At 41.6% G+C, this 22,521-nt stretch overlaps 2 protein-coding genes across 4 annotated transcripts; both read left to right on the forward strand.

The window, feature by feature from the left end:
- The first annotated feature begins 28 nt into the window (after positions 1-28).
- On the forward strand, positions 29-14,106 carry hsd17b12a (hydroxysteroid (17-beta) dehydrogenase 12a). Its single transcript, XM_072671830.1, has 11 exons — positions 29-320; positions 6,764-6,810; positions 7,396-7,471; positions 9,728-9,835; positions 10,058-10,122; positions 10,754-10,798; positions 10,942-10,976; positions 11,558-11,639; positions 12,098-12,163; positions 12,248-12,397; positions 12,870-14,106. The coding sequence occupies exons 1-11, from the start codon at positions 140-142 to the stop codon at positions 12,975-12,977; spliced, it is 963 nt and encodes a 320-aa protein (XP_072527931.1). The 5' UTR covers positions 29-139; the 3' UTR covers positions 12,978-14,106.
- A 1,590-nt stretch (positions 14,107-15,696) lies between these two features.
- alkbh3 (alkB homolog 3, alpha-ketoglutarate dependent dioxygenase) lies at positions 15,697-22,199 on the forward strand. Of its 3 annotated transcripts, none has more exons than XM_072673738.1 (10): positions 15,697-15,802; positions 16,348-16,507; positions 16,900-16,973; positions 17,049-17,083; positions 17,199-17,246; positions 17,346-17,452; positions 18,070-18,158; positions 18,884-19,093; positions 19,610-19,708; positions 21,405-22,199. In XM_072673738.1, the coding sequence occupies exons 2-10, from the start codon at positions 16,435-16,437 to the stop codon at positions 21,492-21,494; spliced, it is 825 nt and encodes a 274-aa protein (XP_072529839.1). In that variant the 5' UTR covers positions 15,697-15,802; positions 16,348-16,434; the 3' UTR covers positions 21,495-22,199. The 3 variants fall into 3 exon arrangements, with proteins under 3 accessions (XP_072529839.1, XP_072529841.1, XP_072529840.1); XM_072673740.1 differs by having other exon boundaries at positions 16,903-16,973; XM_072673739.1 differs by lacking the exon at positions 15,697-15,802 and having other exon boundaries at positions 16,246-16,507.
- The last annotated feature ends 322 nt before the right edge of the window (positions 22,200-22,521 follow it).

Below are 22,521 nucleotides of genomic sequence, written 5' to 3' on the forward strand. Positions count from 1 at the left end.
CTTAAATCCAGCCAGACTAGTATGTTAGAGGAGTTGTGGGGGTGTGATGCCACAACCTGCTTATAAAGGGGCTCGCACGTTGTAGGCTGTGAAATCAGTGCACGTCGCCTAATTTTTCGTGGGTCAGGCCGCCGTCCGCATGGAGATGTTCAGCGAGATGGAGGAAATGCTGCATGGGGCCAAGCCTGTACTGCTGTGTGTCGGGGCGCTCACCACGGCCTCTCTGGCTCTCTGGATCCTCTACCGACTCCTCTCCGGCTTCAGGATATGGGTGATGGGCAACGGAGACCTGCTCTCCCCAAAACTAGGCAAATGGGCAGGTGAGTTTAATTCGCTCATTCACAGCGGAGGAGCCCTTCCTTCAGCAGCTGAGTCAACATCTGACTGCGACTGAGCGTGCAGCTAAAACTGACTCAACTTCACACATTTTTACTAGCAGCTGCTACTAATTGAACTTTTTTTTTTTTTTGTGCCTTTTTCCTACAACACCCATTGAGAACACGCTCGAGGTAAACGTGCGAAATGTGTTACATTACTGTCATGATTATTTACGTAAATTTACGTACAATTATTAGAAAACCAAAAAAAAAAAAATAAATAAAAAAAAACAACAGACTGGTATAATTGAGAAATGAAGCCCTCAGTGCTGAGCCGAGTGGTCTATAAAGAGGCGGTAAGTGTCTCAGGTTGACAGATTGCGCCATACATCCACGGACTGTGCGCACATTATCGCAGCTTTTGACTCACTCAGATGAAGTCAGACTAAATCATGACTGGAAATGCCAGCTTTCAAAGAAATAGGCGCCCCTATATTCTTAATTTCATGGGAAATCACTAATTGTGTCTATCAATTTAAGGTATTTTTTTTTTTATCCCAATATGTTTTTTTGCCTAAATAATAAAAAGAAAAAAAGTTTAGTAGAGATCCGTGTTTACACTTGAGTCTTATTTTAGACTTTTATTTTCTACCCATCTCCCCCGGTGAATCTCGTCCTGGGTTTGATCGGCCTAGCCTGACCCAGTTATCCAGTTTCTCGTTTGTGCCCAGGCGCTGCGCGTCTCCTCACAAGCACGGTGGGTATTTTCCCCCCTCAGTGAACGCTTCGGTGCTTTAGTGGATAAAACTGCTTTAATGAGCTGGTGGGCTTCTGATGGCCACGTAAGACCGACCACAGCGGCTCATTTCATGTGACGGGACCATTTAGGTTGGTTTTGGCAACATGACGCAGTTTAAAACGCCAATCTCAATTATAATGCGGGTCCATACCACGTGTGGCTGCTGAGGGGAGGTTTTAGAGGCGCTCTGGAAAGTTCCATTCAATTTCTAGTCCCAAATAGCCCCCCTTTTTTTTAGACATGCGGGGCGACTACCTTGCTTTAATTTGAAGTATTACTGTGTTGTTAAATCAATTAATAAATGCCCTGGTCTTGCGTTGCTAGAGAGGCAGGCTGGAGCCACTTCAGCGCTCAGCGCCCCCCCCCCCCCATGTCCGCCCTCCTCCCCCTAGCGGCGGGTTGGGTTATGACTATTGAAAGCGAAGGAGAGGTAGAAGCTCAGGGTACAAACAACGTGTGTGGTGGTCTGCTCAGGCACAGCACTGGGGGCGGGGGAGGGGGTTGCTGCTCAAAAGGACCTCTCTGCACCTTTCAGCGAGTTCTGTGCCATTTGACCGTTTCCGAGGTGAACTGCTCGAACTGGGCCACACCCTGAAACAGTGAGTCAGGGTACCAGTTTGACTCGTCTTGCATTCTCTGAACATTCAGGCGCAGGTGAACTGGTGGGGTCACTGCCGGTAGTAACGTTCCTCTGCTCGCTGTTCCTGCAGCACTGGTCCTGTCAGGTTGAGCAAGATCTAGTTTCAGCTTCTTGACGATTTCCTCATGCGAGATGACGTCTTTCACCGTGGCACTTCAATTCGATTTATTGCCAGGTTCATTCTGGGTTACTTGGGCTTTTAGAAACGGCATGTGCTGCATTCCCAAAAGGTTCAGGTTAGGCGGTTCTTCTGGAACACCTCTTGTAGCATCCAGACCAACAAGTTTTCCACCCTCCCTGTAGGCTGTGAGAGACGTAGACTATTGCTAGGATTTTGACATGAATGCATAAATAGGTGGATGGATTTGGTGTAGAGAAGCTGTTTAGCACCGCTTCTTTCTCACTTGGTGTTTTAACGCTGTTATGAAAGTGAGTCATGCTGCTGCATCAGAATCTAGTATTCCCTCAGTTGTACAGGGATCCCTCATCTGCTCACAAGAACCAGGAGACCCCTGGTGGTCAAGATGAGGTGCTGCACCTTGGTGAAGGTCACAAACTAATGAATGCTTCCTGTGCTGTCAAGCTTCTCTCAACAGCTTTTTAATTTTTAAATTTTTGCCCGCTATGATCACAGATAGCGCTTGCTTTACCTGTTAAACCAGTTTAAATATGGTTACAACGTAAAGCCTTCTGAGTGCGAAGACTTCGGTCTCTCCCCAGAGCACGGTTGTACATAGAAGATAACTGCTGTTACATCATGAGACGTGAGTCTTCATCTGAAGCCCACCCCCACTCTATTCTCCTTCACATGTTCTACTGTATCACAGATTATATAAGGATGCTGATGTCCAATTGGGTTTGTTCATATCTCGCTATTTGGGGGTTGAAAGTCATGTTCGGTCTGAGACCGTGTTTGGGCGGGATAACTTTAACTTTGGGGGCAGCGTTTCTTTAGAGCAAGTTACTATATTCTTTATGTCCTCAGATTGGGTTGAATTTGGGCCTTGGGTGAGTGTCAAAGCACAATACGCTGAACACTCTAAGCCCAATTGCACTATTAAAACACTAACCTGATGCGGTGACTCGAGTAAAATATGCAAAGAAGATGCGGAGTATTAATTATTGAGAACTGAACAAGTTATAACTTGTATTAGAGCCTCTCTTTTGCCAACAAGTGAAGGTGTAAAAATGCTGGCCTGTCTGCAGTTTAAAGGTAGCTGAAGGAGAAGTTCTTTAGTTTGTGAATAGCTCTATTCCCATTCATAGCAGGCAAAGGCACATGTGAATGGAACGTATTCCCCTGTGTCTGTAAGTGAGTGAATGTCAACTGTGTGTGTTTCTGGCTGCATGCTTGTGAATGTGCAGGCGCGGTGGACTGTGAATGGTGACAGAATGTGACTGGCTCCTGTGCTGTGGAGGCGGAAGGGTTTTGAGTGAGTGGGCGATAGATAGATAGATAGATAGAGAGAGAGAGAGGATTGGGGGGGGGGGGCACTGCTATTAAACGGCGCGGACGAGGGGCTTCTCAAAGAGAACACTGCCATTCATGTGACCAACACGCTCGTTGCCACGTGCTGCAGAGGGATGCTGGGTAAAATTTCAGCCCCTCCCCTTCTCCCTCCTCCTCCTGCTTTTCTGTCTGAGCCTCCATCTAGCTCTCCATCACTGAAGCCTGCCTCTCTCTCTCTCTCTCTCTCTCTCCCCCCCCCCCCCCATCACTTGTTTGCCCTCCAAGACCCCCTCCCTCCCTTTCTCTTCTCTGTCACGACTCAGTCGCTTTTATTTATTTATTTACAGAAAAAGGGAATCTTCCATCTGGCATTTCCCTTCTGAAACCAGTTTATGTACTTTGTTGCATTTAATATAACGCTCTGTCCAAAAACCCTCTGCAGTGTATGATTTTGCAATCATCTGTTTGTATTAACAATAAGTAAATGGATTGTCGTGGTGAAACGCTCACACATTCTCACCATTGCCCAGCTGGTTTGTCAGTTTCATCTCTCTAATTGTCTGCCTGTCAAAATCTGACACTTGGTGTACCCCCCCCCCCCCCCCAACTGACGTGAAAGAATAAGAATTTGTGTAAAGTCACCTTGCTGCCCATGAGCTCTTCTTTCACAGCCTTACAAACCTGTTCCTAAGGCATGTAGGGCTTTCACAAGACCAGGCACTTCTGGTCTTCCCGGTCGATACTGCATTTCTGCTAGAAAAAGCTATGTAGAATATGCAATGCTATTATTATTATTATTATTATTATTATTATTAATATTTCCCTTTTTAACCTCATGATTTTAGAATATTTTAATTTGGGCATTCACAAATGAGAAGGGAGTTAGTAAAAATGAAGAGACTATAATTTTTTTTCTTTTTGGTACTATTTCTGACATTGCCTCTTTTTGTAAAAGAGGGGGGGTAAAAATCCACCTTTTTTTTATCTGAGTAGCGATGCTATTTTGGGTGCTGAACAGTTCTGCTGTGTAGTTTTTCTCTTGGCCATGTGACAGGCCTATGCTATTTAAAGCATGATCTGCTGCTTTGGGGAGTGGGAGGAGGAGCACGAGTGGGTGTTTGAGCATTCTGCAGAACTACTGAGCCAGAGATGGACGAGCTCATTCATTTGGTGGGGGGGTCGATGGAGGAGGGGGGGGGGGGTGCGACAGATTGCATACAGTAAGAGCCAGTTAGAGTGTATGCCATGGGTGCACCTTATATAATAGACAGTCTTAATTTAGCTCTATTATAATGTGTCTATTTGTGTAAGATCAGAATACCAAATTGATGTACAAGCCCATTCAGCGTGATGTTTCTTTTGGGGATACAGGGGAATAAGTGGAAATGCCCTGTTGAATAGCACAGAATTCTGCAGTAGGACTTCGAGTGCTTTTCTGGCACTAATGTAGTGCAGCAAGAGCTCCATGGTGAGCTGGGTTGCTGGGGAAAGCAGAGAGGGGGTGGGGGGAGAGATGGAGGGAGGGCAGCATGTTGTTGGTATTCAGGTGTAGCGGCTGTTCCAGACGCGGTAGCTATTTTTACTCACTCCGCTGCTTTTTTTAGCCTAGGAAGATTGAATGGGAGCAGGGCCAGTGCGCCTGTGTGATGCTGGGACAGTCCGTATTTCTGTACGTGATGTTCGTGAGCGGCCCCCGACGACCTCTGCCACACAGTCTTCACGGGGGGTGGAGGGGGGTAAGATGTAAATGAACAGCAGAATTACTTGTCAGTTCTTATAAGCCCCTTTATCTCCTTACCCACCCTAGCAACCAAATGGAGGGGTTCTTGGTTAATGACTATTGCAGTCCCTCCTGTTGCACCTGCTTTTTCTCTTATTGCTTCCACTGTTGTACAGGAGAGGTGCACTTGCTCACACACGCGGGCACAGAGGCTCAGCTTTTTGTATGCAGCGTGCGATTGTGTCCCTGGTGGAGCGTCAGTGCTTCTCGTAGTACTCGCGCAGCAGCTTGCTTAGATCCTCTCCATGGCACTGCTCACGTGAGAGCAATTAAGCCTGGCCGGGAACTTGGCTGGAGGGGTGGGGCTTTTGGATTTTCAGTGACTAGTATGGGTCAGTAGAGTATTGTTTTTGAGATGTTAACAAATGGAGTGGGTTTGTCCATTCAAGATTGTTTAAGTAATGTTGATTTGCTGTCTCCTGTAATAAAAGGCATGCTGTCTGAATACTAAGGCGTGGCCTAGTCTTGCTTTGCACCTATCTGGACCAGTGCACACCTGCTTGTGAACACTGCATTGTGGTGCACTGAGATTTGCAGATGTACTGCACTCTCCCAACTTTGACCCTTCAGTATGAATGTGTTTCTCGCCTCATGAGCATGTGCACAAATATGCTTGGCCTAACTGTCAGGATGACTTGTCAAACTTATCTTTACAGGAATGTTGTATGTGTAGGGTCCCATGGACTTGTGCAAGACCAAGCTTTTTGTGTTGATCTGATGATAACCACAAGAATGTTCGACTACTCACCTGCTGAGTATCGATACTTTTGAAAACTGTAATGTAGAAAGGTTCTGCAAGCTTTCTAAGGTGTGGTTTCCTCTTTCTCCATTGGGAAATAAATAGAAGATCTGAATTTTAAGCAGTGTTTCATAGCCACAGCCTCCTTTTTACCTGCTTGCTAGAAGCTTTATTTCAGTGTTAATGAAATGCCTGTGAAATGACACTTTTCACACTTGCAACTACTGATCACACTCTGTTCAGATGAGCCCATTGAAGTTTTTTGAGCCAGAGAGCATTTGATTCTTAACATGGGTTTAAAAATAGCTAGTGAATCGAGTTCTCCCTCTTCATCCCTTGACTTTGCGCAGTCTCCCTCTCTCCTCCTCTCCTCTTGTTTCTATTTTTGGCAGTCCCTAGGATCCCTCCTCACCCCTCCCTTTCTGTTGCGCTCTACAGACGCCATCACTCCCCTCCCTCCCTCCCTTCTTTCTTCTCCCTCTTTCTAGCCGACAGCTTTGCTCTAGTGAATGACCGCTGCCTGGATCAGTGTTTCATGAGTTGAAGGTGTTAAATGTGAGCTTTATGGAGAATACTGCATTGCACCCCCCCACCAGTTGACCAGTTGCTTAGGTCAATCAAACCGAATTGTCCAACAGCTTCACACTACATTATAATAAACTGTCTGCTTACTAATGGAGAATAGGGAATGCCCCTGCTTACCTGTTGTGTATCTCACATTGTCCAAGTACTTTAAAACCCTCCTATCAAGTGTAATTCTTCTGATTTGACTTCTCACTCCGAGATGGTACTGCTGCTTGGATCTTATGCCTTTTGGCCTGAGCTTTTCGTATACGGACACATCATTGCTCATCTAGTGCAATGGATGTTGCTCAAAGGTTGCGGTCTATGTACATTGTGTTCAATAACAGGATTCATGCTTGTTTTACCAAGGTTGTAGCTCTCAGACTTCAACAAGTGTGTACAAAGTGTTTTGTTCTCTGTTTTTGTGATCAGTGTGTTAATTTGTCTTGACCTCTTTCTCTCTGTCTTTTCCAGTGGTGACGGGAGCCACGGATGGAATTGGGAAATCCTATGCGGAGGAGGTAAGGGTTCCTCTACTTATTTATTTCTCTCCCTCCACGGAAAGCACAGTGACTCATCACAGGAGATGGGTTTCTCTCCAAGGCCACAGGAGGGAGGGCGACTGGAGGACTGCTCCTGGAGAAGGGGCCTCACTACTTATGCACCACCATATACTTTCAAGAGGTCTTGGGCACATTTCTGACACCAATGGAAGTTCCGAAATAGTATGCCACTTTTGAAAATGCAGGACAACTTTCATTAGCACAATACTGAAATGGAGTAAATATGCTGAAGGGCATGTAGCTTAACCAAACATGCTAATTTTATTGAAGATAAATGATCCAACCTGACTGCTGATGTTGCTAACAGTGAATGAAATTGGATGGCCACCATTTAACATAGTGTCACTGCTGTTATGCTAATTGGTGTCTAGTTTTATTCACTGTTTGCAACATTAGCAGTTTGTGCTACTAGGAGTGTGAAGGGAGTCTTTCTTTGTTTGAATGCCTTCTATATACAGTCCACTGAATTGGTCACACAAGTTAGCAAAGTATGTTGGTTACAGTTCTTAGTGCTGAATTGACGCTATGTTCCATGTTTCACAGCTTGCTCGACGAGGATTCTCCATGATGCTCATCAGCCGCTCCCAAGAGAAGCTGGACGATGTTGCACAGTCTCTCGGTGTGTATTTTTATGTTTTGTGCTTCCCCACGCCTCCTCGCATACGCATGCAAAAGTGAATGATCCAGAACCTCTCTCTTAACTCTGAATGACAGACAGTCCTCCTAATGTTAATGAAGCAGAGTTTATTTTTAGTGCTGTCCTGAAAGGCAGGGTGGGGGGCCTGGAGAGCTGACTGGCCGGAGAGCTAATGCAGCCTGGCAGGAGTGCACAGTCAGAGCACCACATGGAGCTCCAGGTGCCCTTTGTGCATCTCCTCCAATAGAGCTGCCATTGACACCTTTGTGCTAGAAACGCATACATTCGTTCCCTAAACTAAGATGATTTCACAATTTCATGAATATCGCCTACTCCCCAAAAGCCCTATGGAAATTAAAATGCACAAGGCTTCAGTTTGACAACACAATTTTTTTTAATGGACTTTCTGGAGCCATTCAGCTTAGTTGTTGGCGTATCAAAACACTGGAACTACCAAACGGATTTAATAAATGGCTGCCTTTTACATGTGTGGATGTCTCCTAATAGAAGGACGAACAGAAGTTGGCCAAGATTATCTGGAATATGACCTTGCCTCAACTTGCATTAAAAATCAAGTCTTTTTCTATGTCCAGTTCTGTGGGATGTCTGACGTGACTGTTGTCTGATCCCTCCACAATCAGCCCTTGGACACCACTTCATAATTCCTCTCCAGCTGAATGTTATTGTTTGTCCCAGACCCCATACCCCCAACCCCCCTGAGCCTATAAACATTTTCACATTCTCTTCCCTCCCAGTAAGTCCTGCCATCCTTTCTGATGACTGTCGTCATGGAAATTTTCGGGGTTGAGAGCACGGGGTGTAGGAAGATGAGGATCTCCGTCTAAAATGCTCATTGACGTCTGCACCCCTCCCTGCTGCACACCCTTTGATTTGCTTTTGCATGTAGCAGACTTTGTCTCATGCTTCATGTTGTCCCTTTGTTTCCTAATAGTCTTTTTTAAATGGACTTTTTGGAAAATCCTTTTTTGAAATATACTAAAGTGCACTTGTAGTTTTCCTGTGAGCTGCTCCAGTCTAGGCAGTCTTTCACAGAGCCTGCCCTGGTTTTTCTGAATGGGAGGGTGCAGTCGCTATGGACTTTGCAAGTTCATTCTATCATTCTCTTACACCTTTCTCTGTCTCCAGTTCTCTTTCCCTTGTTTTTCCCCTCTGCCTTCAATTCTTTCTCAGTCCCCTTTTCATTCAGTCTGCTGAGATGGAGGGAGTGGCAGCTTGTGTGAATGGAGAGGCCTTCGTGCTCTCTCTTTGGTGAAGAGAAGTAGTTCTGGCCCTGTTGTGTGTTCATCGAATAATTAACTAACACAGCCTTTACTTGTTCACATGTTAATGCTCTAAACCAGTGTTTGCAGACATTCCAAAGCTTATTTTGATAATCCACTGCACATTCTCTTTTGGGAGGCTTAGATCATCATTTGGTGTCTTTTTTGTTTTTGTTCTTCCTCTGCGTTTGTGTAAAAGAGAAGGAAGGAGGCTCTGCAGCTAGCAGTCTGCCATAACCACAGTCGTGCTGAAGCCTCACCGAAAGGAGGATAGGGGGGAGGGAGGGGGGGTTATGGGTAGTCACGAGCTGGGTCTCTCCCTGCCAAACCTGGCACTCTATGCTCATGTCTCAACCAAATGCCCTGGCAGTGCGGGGGCTTGGAGTCACCAAGACCACTTTGCTACAGTCACGAACCTACTTAAAGCCGGAAACCTTCTCTCAAAATAGATTTCATATTTGCTAACATAATAGACTTATTAGATCATGTTCACTGGCCTGCAGTTCCCCACCCCAACTCCATCTCTATTGTGCCTCCTCAAATAATGGCGCTCCACACCGTGATACATCAGAGGAATTTTCCTCTCATAACTCCCTCGAACAGGGTTCAGACAAATGAGTCTTTGGACAATACATTCTAATTGCTGCAGGCACGTCAACTGAAGTAGAGGAGGGGTGTAGGAAGTTGCGAGTGGCTCATTTCTTGGTGAACAGCTCCCCCTTCTGTCCAGCACCTTCCAGTCTAAACCTATAGTACTCTCCTCTGCAAGCTATTTTTAGCACACTGGCAAAGAATGGAACTCCTGCAACAGCCAAGCCAAAGACAATTTTCAGATCAAGAATGGCTAATTGTCACATTCTGAATGTTTCTATACAACAACAAGCAGAAGCTGCTTAATGAAGGTGCTGAGGTTGTCAAATGTTATGGTTTGTTTAATTGGTCGTTTGTTTTCTTGCAGAGAGTCGCTTTAAGGTGGAGACCAAGACAGTTGCTGTAGATTTTGGTCAGGTTGACATCTATCCTAAGATTGAAGCTGCGCTAAGTGGGCTAGAAATAGGCGTGCTTGGTAAGTCCGATTCTGATTTAACTTATTTTTAACATGACTTTGTATGACTTGTCTGTGCACAAGGCCAAGTGTCTTGTTTGGCTTTATAGCAGTCGTGGGGTTTTGGTGGGGTTTTTTTTTTTGTTTGTTTGTTTTTTAGATTAGATGTCGGATCATTTTTATTTTTAGTTTGCTCTTACATGTGATTAAAGTGTTTGTGTATTTATGTTTTTGTCTTTACAGTGAACAATGTTGGCATCTCCTACCCTTACCCAGAGTTCTTCCTGCACATTCCTGATCTTGACAATGTAAGTAGGGCTTGATGTATGATTTTACAAACTGATGGCGATTATATTGAATAGTACTGGGGATACATTCTTTAAAAAACGTACTATAAAGGAAAATCTGTTCACTGTTCAATATATTACGAACAACAAAATATCACAATGTCCGGTTTTACCAATATCATGCAGCCCTTCTGCAAAGTGTCCTTTTATACAATGGCATTGAAGAACTGCTGCTTTTGGTTCCTTAAAGACCTAAATTGTTCCAAGAGTGCTGGAAAAACCTTGGTCTTCAGCTTCAGTCTTTCTCATGGTTGTTCTAAATAACTACATTTCCTAGTTATAAATTGGAGAGCTCTTCACAAGAACCCTACCACAGTGAGAGTGGGCAGTGTGCCTTTGTTGTCTCTGAATTACCCATGATTGTGGTAAATATGAATTAATATGAAATGGATTATTTAAATTGAGACTTTTTATAATAGATACATTTATAGTGAACATTTTTTTTATATCTGCCTGTATGTCAGTTTTTTGGGTACATCACAATTTTAGCACTGCTAGTTTGAGCCCTCCTAAGTCCTTACTTTGGCTCTGTGTAAGAACTGCTCATGAGTAGTTTCATGTTCTCATAACCATTATTGTTTTTCTCTTTTAGTTCATTAACACAATGATTAATGTCAATATCACTTCAGTGTGTCAAGTAAGTACTTCTGTTCAGTATGCATATCATTCACAAAGCAGAAAGGTTCCTCGTCAAGTTTTAATATTTTTGCTGAATTGTCTCTGCCTTGTACTCCTCCTTCTATCTTTCTGTAGTAACACGTCTCTTAATTCTCTCATCAGATGACGCGTCTGGTGTTGCCTAGAATGGAAGCAAGGTGAGCCCTAAGAATCTTCCTTGCCCTAACATAAGACTGAGATACAAATAAAGCAGTTTGAAATTCCTAATCCATAAAACTGGTGCTAACACTAAAAGGCAAGGTAGTGAAGATATCTGTAAAGATATGTCCCCCACCCCCTTTTCCCCCCACATTCTGTTTTTGCAAAATCTGTAATGGCTTGCCAGGCTGGGTAACAAATGCATTCCTCTGATTGGTCCAGGAGTCACACATGACTCAGTGTAGCCTATCAAAAAGCTGGGAAAATTTTGTACAAAAGGGACCAACCTCCGCTCTCTAAAGCACACTACTGCAGCTGCAGGGGTACTGCGTGAGAAAGCTGGTGCCATGGCAACACACAAGGCGATTTTGTGTGTGTGTGTGTGTGTGTGTGTGTGTGTGTGTGTGTGTGTGTGTGTGTGTGTGTGTGTGTGTGTGTGTGTGTGTGTGTGTGTGTGTGTGTGTGTGTGTGTGTGTGTGAGACCGCGCTGTCCAGGTGTAAATTCTTGTTGTAGCTTGTTCAATATAATATCAATTGGAGCTCAAGTATTATACGTTTCAACTCATTCTTTCTATTTCAGAGCTAAGGGTGTTGTCCTCAACATCTCCTCTGCCAGCGGCATGTACCCAGTCCCACTGCTGACTGTCTACTCAGCCACCAAGGCAAGTGGATACCCATCTACATCATTCTAAAATTGTCCAATGAAATTAATTTACAGTAATAAAGTTGAGTGATTTCCAGTGTCATTCTTGGGGACCTCATGTTTTTTGTTTGTTTTTTGGGTCGCCCCCCCTCACCCTAATACACCTTATTAAGTTAGTCACCTGTATTAGATGATGATAAACACAAGTGTGTAGCATATGGGGTTCATTGGATTACCATTGGCAACCACTGGGTCAGAGGTTTGGCCAAGGTGTACAGAACAGCATGGACAGTCATTGCCAGGGCTTGAGAGAAAGAGTTCAGCATAGTTTGCACAATAATTTTGAGCAAGAAAATCCCCAAAGTCTTGACTCTGATCCTCCAAGGCCAGCATTGATGAATGTAAGCATGTTATGCAGTGCTTATCTGTCTATGGTGTAGGTGAGTTTTAAAGCTTTGTTCTATGACTTCTTTTTAGGCTTTTGTTGACTTTTTCTCCCGTGGACTCCAAGCAGAGTACAAGAGCAAGGGGCTCATCATTCAGGTCTGATTTTATTTATTAATTAGTTTGTTTTTTTTATAAGGTTTTTTTTTCTGTGTGTGGTCTAACCGTTTCTTAATTCTGCAGAGTGTGCTGCCTTTCTTCGTGGCCACCAAAATGACGAAGATCAGGAAACCCACTCTGGATAAGCCCACTCCTGATCGCTATGTAGCTGCTGAGCTGACCACCGTAGGGCTGCAGGACCAGACCAATGGCTATTTCCCCCATGCAGTCATGGTAAGACCAGAACTATTCTTATTAGTCTACACACCTAAAAGCGAGTCTGTATTACTTTTTGTTTTGTGTAGGCTACAAGTATGCATGCACAAGGCTGCTACAGGTTGTGCACAAATACCGCATCTTAATTTCTGAACAAACGTAAAGTGCGTAACAAGCATCTGACTGAACAAACCAGAACGGTCATTTCTGACCTCTGTTTGCCAAGACTCCCCTGAAGCTGTTCGGGGAGGAATTCTGCCAGCCAGGTATCATTTTAGCTCTGTTCTGCCCCCTGGCTTTCAATCCTTCAGATACACAAGCTATTCAGATAATTGTGAACAATGTTGCTTGCATAGTAGGTGTAATTAAAATAAAGCTTAATGCAGCCATGCAGGGGCACCTGAGATGGACTTGAGAAACAAAAATCTGGTCTTTTGATTTTAATTGAATCAAGTTTTTTCTCTCTGTCTCTCTCTCTTTTATCTTATAGGGATGGTTAACCACTGTTCTGGTTCCCATCAATCTGGTCATTTACTTTGGCATGCGAATGAACAAGGCTCAGCGTGGTGGCTACCTCAGGAGGAGAAAGCTGAGATAGGTTGCGGTGATTGCTTAAAGGAAAAGCACCTCAAGAAACCTCCAACAAGTCTTTTCCTTCCTATCTTTCTATCAGCTTCATTAAGATATGACTGCCTGACTTTTGTATCAGTGTTTGAGTTCTTGCGTGTCGAGGCATTGAAGTACTGCCTCATTTAAGGAGCATTTTTTTTTTTTTTTTTTTTTTTTTTGTTTGTTTTTTGTTTTTTGTTTTTTGTTTTATGATGTTTGTAAGAGCTACTGACCGCACAGATGTCACACTGACTCCTCTTGAAATGAAGTAGTTCAGACCGTGTTTAACCTGGTGAGCATTCCTATAGTTGGTTGTTTTGATTTGGGATTGGGAGTGGGGTATAGCTTTCTGTACAGGGTCTAAAGAGTGCTGCACTAGTGCACGGAGGGCTCACTTTTCACTGCTGTTGTAAGCAGATGGTGTTTGAATGGAAGGTGGGTTTTATATACACATGAAAAATGTGTATAAATCAAAGCCACTCATGCACCTAGCTTGTTGCTCATTGATGCCAGTTCCCTGTTTTTGTTTACTATGCATAAGAAGGTGACTTTATAAAATATCTATTTTTCCCATTAGTTCTTGAATGATCAGATAAATGACATTTTAAACTTTTTTATATACATTTTTGTACCATTTATTACAACTTTTGTATTTATGAAATTGGTGGTGGGTGGTTTGGTGTTTTATACTACATTAGTGCTACTAGATGCAATGGTGCTTTTTTTTATAATGAGCCACTTTGGACACACCTATTGTCAATCTCTGATCATTCAGAATGTGCTTTACAATAATCTTCAGGACGTTGGTCATGGTTACTAGCTGCTAGTCTGTCTGAGACACAGCAATGCACTTATTAAAACCAACCTTTCTACCAAAGAGCATACCATGCCACACTGACTGGATTTATTTTCATAGAAGGTCTTATTTTAGCCATCTTCGTTTGCTTAGATCTCTGTACAACTTTCTGGACCTAAGCCAGGTCAAATGGAAATGCTCAGGTGTTGCAGCAGATGGAAAACTTGAATGTTTACATTCCAACATATTTAAGCATGAAAATCATTGTGCCTTTGTTGCTAAATATTTGTTGCCTGTTAATAAAACTGCCTTTCAAATAAAATGTGTTTGGGTTTGTGTTGCTCTGTGGGGGGGGGTTATTTTTATTTAAATACATATACAAAACACCTTAACACATACAACTATAGCAATATTTGCGTAGTTGGCACCTGTGCACTATGGACAAAAGTACTGCTTATTGTTTCTTCTGAATTCAAGGCTATTAAAAGTTTGTCCTGCTTTTCATAGAAGAACAAGAGCTACAAGAGTATTAGTGTAGTCTGGATGTTTGATCACCACCCCAACTCATCCCAAAAGTGGGGGGGGGGGGGGGCTTTGAACTCCTCTAGCCCATGCCTGACACTAGGCAATGGTGCCTATAGGTTCATGTTTTGCTGCTCTAGAGAGTCCTGTTCTATTGGAAGTATTTCTCTAGAGACCAGACAAGCTGCTTGTGTGCATTTGCCCATCTGTGTAAGCAACCCAGATTAACGTAAAGTTGGATTATGAATTTATATTTTAGTATAATTTAGTCAAATTATTGTCAAATGACTCTTAATACTCCTTCTGAACTATGGTTTTACCTGCAAGTTGATAGTGAAAAAAAATATTTCTTTATATTTCTTTTTTCTCTATTTCTTTTGTCTTTTAACTACAGAGCTTTTTTGTAGTGTGTTTGGTAGCAGTATGGTTCATTTGCACTAATAGATCACTAGTTGGTGCAAGGGGCATTTACCTCTGATGTGGTGAGTGGGCAAAAAGGGTGTCTGTAAAGGTTCATGATAGTCATTGAATTTGTAAAATGAAGTGTAGCTTGAAAAGTGGGCCACTGGATGTAAAATCAGAAAATTGGTACTAATGTGTCTGAATTTAAAATTCTAGTCTCCGTCTGAAGCTAAACCAAAGGTTCAGGACAAAACCCACAGCAAATGACCATGTATCTTATAGTAGGCTTATGTATGGTTTCCAAGAATGGTCGGGTGAAAAATCTGATTTCCCTTCGCTAGCTGATTGATGTGTGTGAAATTTGCTTCATTAGTTTTGCACTCAAGCTAGAAGTAGTCTATATGCCAGTATCACCGGACATGGATTAAGCCTGATCTTTTTAATCTCGGTTCATGCTTAATTTTATGTTGTCCACAAATATTTTTAGTGAAAGTCTTCTCACTGTTTTGTTACATTAGCTAAGTATGTCTAGAGCAAAACTTAGCATAGAAGAAAAATTCAGACATCATTGCTTAACATTTAGCCATAATCTGAATCTAGCAGTTGTTCTTTACATTGTCAGTTTATGATAAATGAAACTATAAAAATGCTCCAAAATGAAAAATAAAATATTTTGGATTTCCACTGAAAGTTAATAAACTACGTGTTTTTCCTTGTCTATTAAGTTGCCATTTTGATGATTTTCAGTGAGTTGTAAATGTTTTTTTGACTGCACCATTTTAGTACCTTTAAAGCAATACTATTTTGCTAATACAAAGTGCATTCATTTAAATATATATACATTTTATTTACATTTATATGAATGATATTTTATGTATATTATATTGGTCTATTTGTTGTGAAGTTAACCTATAGGCCGCAGATGACCTAGCTTTTAATTAGGTAGGAACCATTGTACAGACGGTGGTCTAAGCGAAGTCGGACGGATTGAAGGGACACCTTGTGAATACGAGTCTAACTGCTGAAGTGTTTTGTCTTTTAAAAACTCTCCTTCAAACAGAGAATCAGACATCTTTCAGACGAACCATTAACACGTGAGCTTTTATGCACATCTCCACGTCTCGAATGAAAGCGGATATGTTTATCAGAGCTGCTGGGTAAACGGTTGTGGGTGTTGGTGGCTAACGTTAGCCTGCAGATGTTTAAGAGTCCTCTATTTCGGCCTTACAACCACGTCGTGTCTCATGTATTCAATACTCAATATAATCAAAGTCTCACCTCCTAAATCTGCACACTAAAGTGTTTTATCACTTTGTTTGACGAATGTAGGAAACAAAAACCGAGCCTGTTGACATACCGCTCCAGCTGCTTGTTTACACGGAAATACGCCTGAAGATGGCAGCAAGGGTCCATCCACAGGAGCGCCTATCGCTCTGTGTACTGTTTGTTAGTTCACGTCTCAAGACTTTGAGGTTTTTTTTTTCTTATCAGCTGAGCTATATGAGCCACCAGGACTGATATTGGTAACCCCTGTATTGTGGACTATAAATGTTATATTTATTTAAAAATGTTTTAAAAATTTCCCATTCTCAAACACTTCTGTATTTACTGCTGTCTATTCCTGGGTGTGTTTGAACAGGGAACTCCAGGGAGTTGAGGAACTCTGGATGACATGGTTATCTTGTAATAATACCATTTCAATGCATTTCGAGTTCTGTTGACCTTTATGGGTGACAAACGTCAGAGAGCGAGGGTGCAGGGCTCCTGGGCCAAACCTTTGGGGAAACCAGCACATTCAGGTAGGTAAAGCCATGTGTCCTCTACAGCTTGTCTTTAGGGTGAAATCCACAGTGAACCTGCCAGTGTCCTTTAGCCCAAGCTGGTCTCTTGTTAGATCAGCATCAAGTTATCTGATTAAAGTAGAAATACTACTTTGTGAAATACTGTTTAACCCAGGCTTGATGATATTTTAGACCAACCAGGATGTCTTCTACAGCTTTAAATTTAAAGCCTTGTTTGCATCATGGTATTAAATGCAATGGCCAAATTGTTATGATACAATTTAGAGTCTCTGTACTTGGGAATTATTTTACTATCACACTGTACAGCTGCATTATTGTATTATGAAGACAGCCAGTTTTATATAGTTATGCTTGAATACATACCGGATGTTGTCACACCAATGTTTCAGTAGCAGGTAGGCAACCAGTGCCCGGGTCATGGAATGCTGGGCCAAGAGCGTACGAGTTCCATCAACCGGCTGATGTAAGTGCCAAGTAATAGTGTGTTTTGTGGCTTTTTTTTATTTATATTTTGTTAATCTATGCAAATGTATTCCAGCCTGTCAGAGTGATACCTGTGGAAAAGGTGATAGAGTGAGTGATCTTTATTTATTTAAACTGATAATTGAACATTATATTATTTGTAGTTAAAAATGTAGACCTAAAAATTTGTATACTAGTGATATTCCTCTTTTTTTCCCCCCTTTAGAGAGGCTGGGGACTATGAGATCAGCCAAGGTCCCACAGGAGTGTCCAGGTAGCAAATCCTAGATAGCCAATCAGATATTTCTGTTTGAGGTGGTTCCTGCCCCTAAGGTGGGGTCTCTTTGAACCCTGTTTCTGTGTTTCTGCTCAGACTGCGGCTTCTTCCTGGGTTTCTTCCACTGGAAGAGGCTGACTGGATGTTCGCTACACTGCTGGCTGAGCTGCCATGGTCACAGAAGACCAATTATAGGACAATGGGTAAGTGATAAATCGATAAGAGAAAACATTCACTTGTAGTATATTAAATTTCCAACCAAGTTCTAATAATGAACTGTTAAACAAAAAATAATAATAATAATAATTAAAAAGACAGAGCAAGAGAGTGTTTGTGTGCGCATGCGTTTCTGCGCATGCATGATGACTCATTCTTTCCAGTCCCTCTTCCTTTCTAAATTGGCAGACCTGCCACTGCCCCAAGCACTTTGGTTGATCCTTTCCAGAAGTAGCAACATGTTTAAAAAAAGGTTAAAATACACCAAAGGAATAAATATTTGCTTTGGACAAGCAACACAAAGTCTATCTGAGGTTCACATGGACACTTTTTGTTCTAATAATCCGTTCAATTCTTTCCCATATTTGGAGCAGCCCTCAAATAAATGTTTAAACAACCCCACACTTTGGGTAATGGCTTTGTCTGGGAACTCTGTAGTGAAAGCAAAAGAGAGAAAATAAATGACAAAGAAATTAATTGTAGATGTGCAAAATGAGACAAGTGTTTGCATATTATCTTGTGTGCAAAAGTGCATTCTCATATTTTTCTACCAGAACATTAGAACTTTACATTGTGTGACAGTGTCAACTGTTTCTTGGCTTAGGTGAAGCATACGAGGAACCCAGGCTGACCTGCTGGTATGGAGAACTACCTTACACATATTCTCGCTCCACGATGGAAGCTAACCCTCAGGTTACAACAGCTTTCTCTTTATACATTTTATTCCCTATATTGTTTTAAGTAGGATTGATGTATGACTTTATATATACATATATATAACTTTGTACTGCTACACATTTTGTATGTTTCTGGTAGGTGCCCAGAAACCCTAATAGAAAATGTAAATATATAAATGTATGTGTCATACATATGTAATGTATATACGCAGAGAAACAAAAGATTAACTAGTCTATAATTATAGAACTACAATGTGCTCCTAGATGGTAAGTGGATCTGATCAAATGGACAATATATGTAAAACATAGATAGTAATGTGGTAGGTGGTAATGTTATGGCTCGTTGGTGTATAGTAATATAAAAATGTTGTCACTGTAATGCAAAAACCCCAAATCATATCCAGTCAAACCTTACATGATTTTGTAAGGTTTAGTACATGTTTCATCATGAAATTGTAATAATGTAAAAACAACTGCCAGTTTCAGATTACTGTTTTGACAAAATATAAGTATGCAAAACAGATTCAAATGGAATAGATGTGAAGATTTGAATAAAGGAATAAATGGTGCCTAACAGATTATTAAGGAAAGTGTAAATGTGGAATGAGAGGTGTGCTCACAGTGAACATGATGTCGTGAATGTTTTGTAGTGCCATAAGGAAAAACGTTAAAAATGATCTTTCTCTCTTTCTCTATCTTTATCTCTCGCACACATGCCCTTGACCTTTCTTCCTCCCGTAGTGGCATCCTGTCCTCACAACCCTGCATCAGGCAATTGAGAGGGAGACCTCTCGCACCTTTAACTCATTACTGTGTAACTTGTACCGTGATGGAAAGGACAGCATTGCGTGGCACAGTGATGACGAAGCCTCTTTAGGCCCTCGCCCCACCATCGCCTCCCTCAGTCTAGGGGACACGCGAGTCTTTAGCCTCCGGAAGAAGCCACCTCCAGTGAGTCAACGCTTTTGGTTTTGCTTACAACATTGGTTTTCGTAAGTGGCAGTGCAGGACAAATAGAGGGATTTTGGAGATAAATGCAGTGCCAGTGCCAGTGATTTTTGTTTTTGTGTGAGTGGACGTGCATGGTGGGGTCACATTACTCAACAAAATCAGTTAGTCATTGGCGACAGCTTGTCGTTTGCATACAAACAAAATTGCTCTGAAAAGCTTGTGTGTAATGTTCAGCAGAGGATCATTCGACAGTACAAAAAGCACTGGAGACGATACAGCTTCCACTGTTTCTTTGCTCCTTAAATAAGACATTGTGTGTCATGCATGGCAACATTGTGATGGTGATATTGAAATGATAGGAAATTGTTTTGATTAGTTGAAATTAGTTGATCTAATCTAGTTGAACTAATAATTAAATTAGTTGATCAGGCATGTAAGTAAATATTAGCTCCAGCCTAAGAATGTACATGTAATTTCATGTTTATACATTCAAACTGTTGAGTTCCTGTGTTGTAGGAGGAGAAAGGGGATTACACATATACAGAGAAACTAAGGATACCACTGAGTCATGGGACACTCCTCATCATGGAGGGATGTACTCAAGAAGACTGGCAGGTAACTATCTATAACTCTGTAAAATGATTCTGTAGCCTCCTCTGATTTTTAGAAAGAACATGTCCATTGATCATAAAGTTTCTTTCACAGCTTGATTGTCTAGATTACGTGGATGGCTCCAGTCCATAGTAGCATATAGTGCTGTCTTCAGGCTTTTGGGCTAAGCACTCAGCAACTGGCAAGCCCCCCAGAGAGACAAGAGTGCAGCTCATTCATTAAGCCAATAAAGCATTTATATTTAGCCCATTGAAATTGGACGTCATTGATCTTAGTATAAATGTTACACTCACACTATTTAAAACATGAGCAAATCACCACTTCAATGCAATGAAAATAAGTTTTGTAGCTTTCTCTGTAGTACAGTACTGGTAATACAGCATGCATTCTGCATTGCTCAGGTCTGCACTGTACAGATTGCCCAAGTGAAGGAAATGGCCAAAACAGATTCAGACTTGAGTCAGGGGAAGTTTTGGGAAAGGGGTGGCGTCTGAAAATTCTTAGGGAGAACAGCACAGCAGCGGCAGTCATCATTCTTTTGGCCAACCCATAGATGTAGATATAGGTTATTATTGGCCAGTCTGAACTAAGAAACCAGTAGGCCAGAATTTGATAGACTGTGGTGGACTTTTTTAGACCGTCCTTATTTATAATAAATGTGAGTCCTCAAAAGGAGATATTTGGACGTAATAGTTGTTAAACCTAATGAACTAAATGTTTCCACAGTAGCATTTTAGTCCCACTACTTTGTTATATTTACTTTTGAAACCAAAGGATATGTTAAAAACTCAATGCACAAAATAAGGTGTTAAACTTTTCATTTAGACAAAGCACCCAGCTCTGTGCTTAACTTATTATTCTGTTGCAGAACATTTCTTCTGTTTAAGCATGTAGGGAGAGCAAAAAGGCCTAATCCTGTTAACCACATTACCCTTGTCTTGCCAGCTAAATGCTAAATGCCTGCTGGAAGTCGTTCTCCCCTGCTGTAGAGTTGCTATTAGATTTTGGCATAGAGACCAGGCCTTTTGAGAGAACAGAAGGAAGGCTAAAAAAAGGTCAAGGGCATTTTATGGTAACACCTGAAGACTGCCGCTTAGGCTCTTGGAATGTGGCTGAAAGCTCTTGGTGGAACTTTACTCAGACAATTTATATCGCATGGTCAAAATAAGGCTTACTGAAGCCAACATAGATGACTTGCTGGAGACTTGCTTTGAAAAACACACTAAATATTTATAGCTGACGAGACACATTGCATAACTGTAAAGGAGTGTTGGAAAACTTTTCCGGGAGAGCTGTGCTGTAGATACAGATTCCCCAGAGACCGTCTCGAATTACACTGTTCTGAAGCATGTACCATACTGGTCTGAACTGGTCACTCTGTAGACAGACGTAGACTGTGACATGGTCAATATGACCTCGGAGAACAGCCATGAGGGAGGGATAGTTCAACAGTTCATACTGGAATGGGTATTTGTCCATTATTTGTTCTGAAATCAGTGTGCTGTGACAGGATTTGGGAAGAGAGAAAGAGTAGAGAAAAATGGTAAATAAAGTTCATAGTGATCCGAAATTAACTTCTTTTTTTTTTAAGCTGGCAGTATGCTTGGAAATTTGCTTTTATGAACATAATGTTATTTTGCTCTCAAGCTCATCTGTTGTCCATGTTATTCATTTCATTTTTCCTGGCTTTCCTTAATAGCATCAGGTGGCGAAGGAGTACCACGACAGAGGTCCTAGGATAAACCTGACCTTCCGTACTATCTACCCAGAACATCCCTCCAAGAGATGATGAAGGAGAGAGAGACAATAAGAGCCTAAAGAGGTGTACGTAGTTGCAGCACAAACGTTGACACAAGACTTACCCTTAAACAGAATGGTGATGCCAAATACATAAACTAAATGACCTCTCATAAAGTGGATTATTATTTCAGCATGGTGTTTAGATAGTGTTCTGATTTGGTCATAACTTTTGATGGTTGGTCATTCCAATACTGCTGCAGGTCTTTTGTGAATGGAGTAAATTTACAATTGAGATCATTAAGTTGTCAATTAATATTGTTAAAATATAATGTTTTCATTTATGAACAAAAAAACAAGATGATTATAGGAAAAATATGTTACTCCACAGCAAAACATTAGTTTGAACTTCCTTTCATTGCTTTGTGATTTTCTTTATTATTATTTATTTTCTTTTAATTACTATTATTATTATTATTATAATTATTAGGTAAAAAGTTGACAAACAACTGTGGCTAACTGCGAGTAATTACAACCACAAAGCATTGTTTATTTGTTTAAATGGGCTTCCAAAGTCATATGTGTCTTATGTCTCATGAGCCAAATGTTTGATACTACACCAGGGTTAATAATAGCATTTTATTTAACAGTACTAAAATGCTGGGTAGGCACTACAGCCTCTTTCAGTGTACTGTGTACCCCAAGAACATGTGTAGAATGATTAATAAAGTCTGTGAAGAGACTGACTTAGACTCTTGTACTTTTGACAATGATTGCATGCTGTAAAAGTGTGTATTTTGTCCATGCAGGTAAACTGACCTGCCCTGTTTCCTGCATGCAGTGAGTCATGGTGCAGGTTCTCTGGATCTGATTTAGAACTGAATGGGCTTCTGTGTTTTCACATACGTCACAGCTTGTGTTAGATGGGTGTGCAGACGCTCACACAGACAGAACTGTTTTCTGTGAAAATAACATCCAAATGAGAACACTCATTTTCCTATAATTAAACTGTTGACTTAGTTATAGGAGGTTCTGATTCAGATGGGCTATGGTTTTGAAGCTTAACAAAGATGACATAT

The sequence above is a fragment of the Salminus brasiliensis genome, chromosome 2 (genome assembly GCF_030463535.1).
Source record: "Salminus brasiliensis chromosome 2, fSalBra1.hap2, whole genome shotgun sequence".
Lineage (NCBI taxonomy): Eukaryota > Metazoa > Chordata > Actinopteri > Characiformes > Bryconidae > Salminus > Salminus brasiliensis.

What these genes read in the sequence shown, in the direction of transcription:
- alkbh3 (XM_072673738.1), top strand. Translation starts at nt 16,435, where the DNA reads ATGGGTGACAAACGTCAGAGAGCGAGGGTGCAGGGCTCCTGGGCCAAA. An exon ending in GACCAATTATAGGACAATGG is followed by an intron (nt 17,453 to 18,069) that starts GTAAGTGATAAA and finishes TTCTTGGCTTAG; the next exon opens with GTGAAGCATACGAGGAACCC. An exon ending in CGATGGAAGCTAACCCTCAG is followed by an intron (nt 18,159 to 18,883) that starts GTTACAACAGCT and finishes TTCCTCCCGTAG; the next exon opens with TGGCATCCTGTCCTCACAAC.
- hsd17b12a (XM_072671830.1), top strand. Translation starts at nt 140, where the DNA reads ATGGAGATGTTCAGCGAGATGGAGGAAATGCTGCATGGGGCCAAGCCT. An exon ending in AAAACTAGGCAAATGGGCAG is followed by an intron (nt 321 to 6,763) that starts GTGAGTTTAATT and finishes TGTCTTTTCCAG; the next exon opens with TGGTGACGGGAGCCACGGAT. An exon ending in GCAAGGGGCTCATCATTCAG is followed by an intron (nt 12,164 to 12,247) that starts GTCTGATTTTAT and finishes TTAATTCTGCAG; the next exon opens with AGTGTGCTGCCTTTCTTCGT.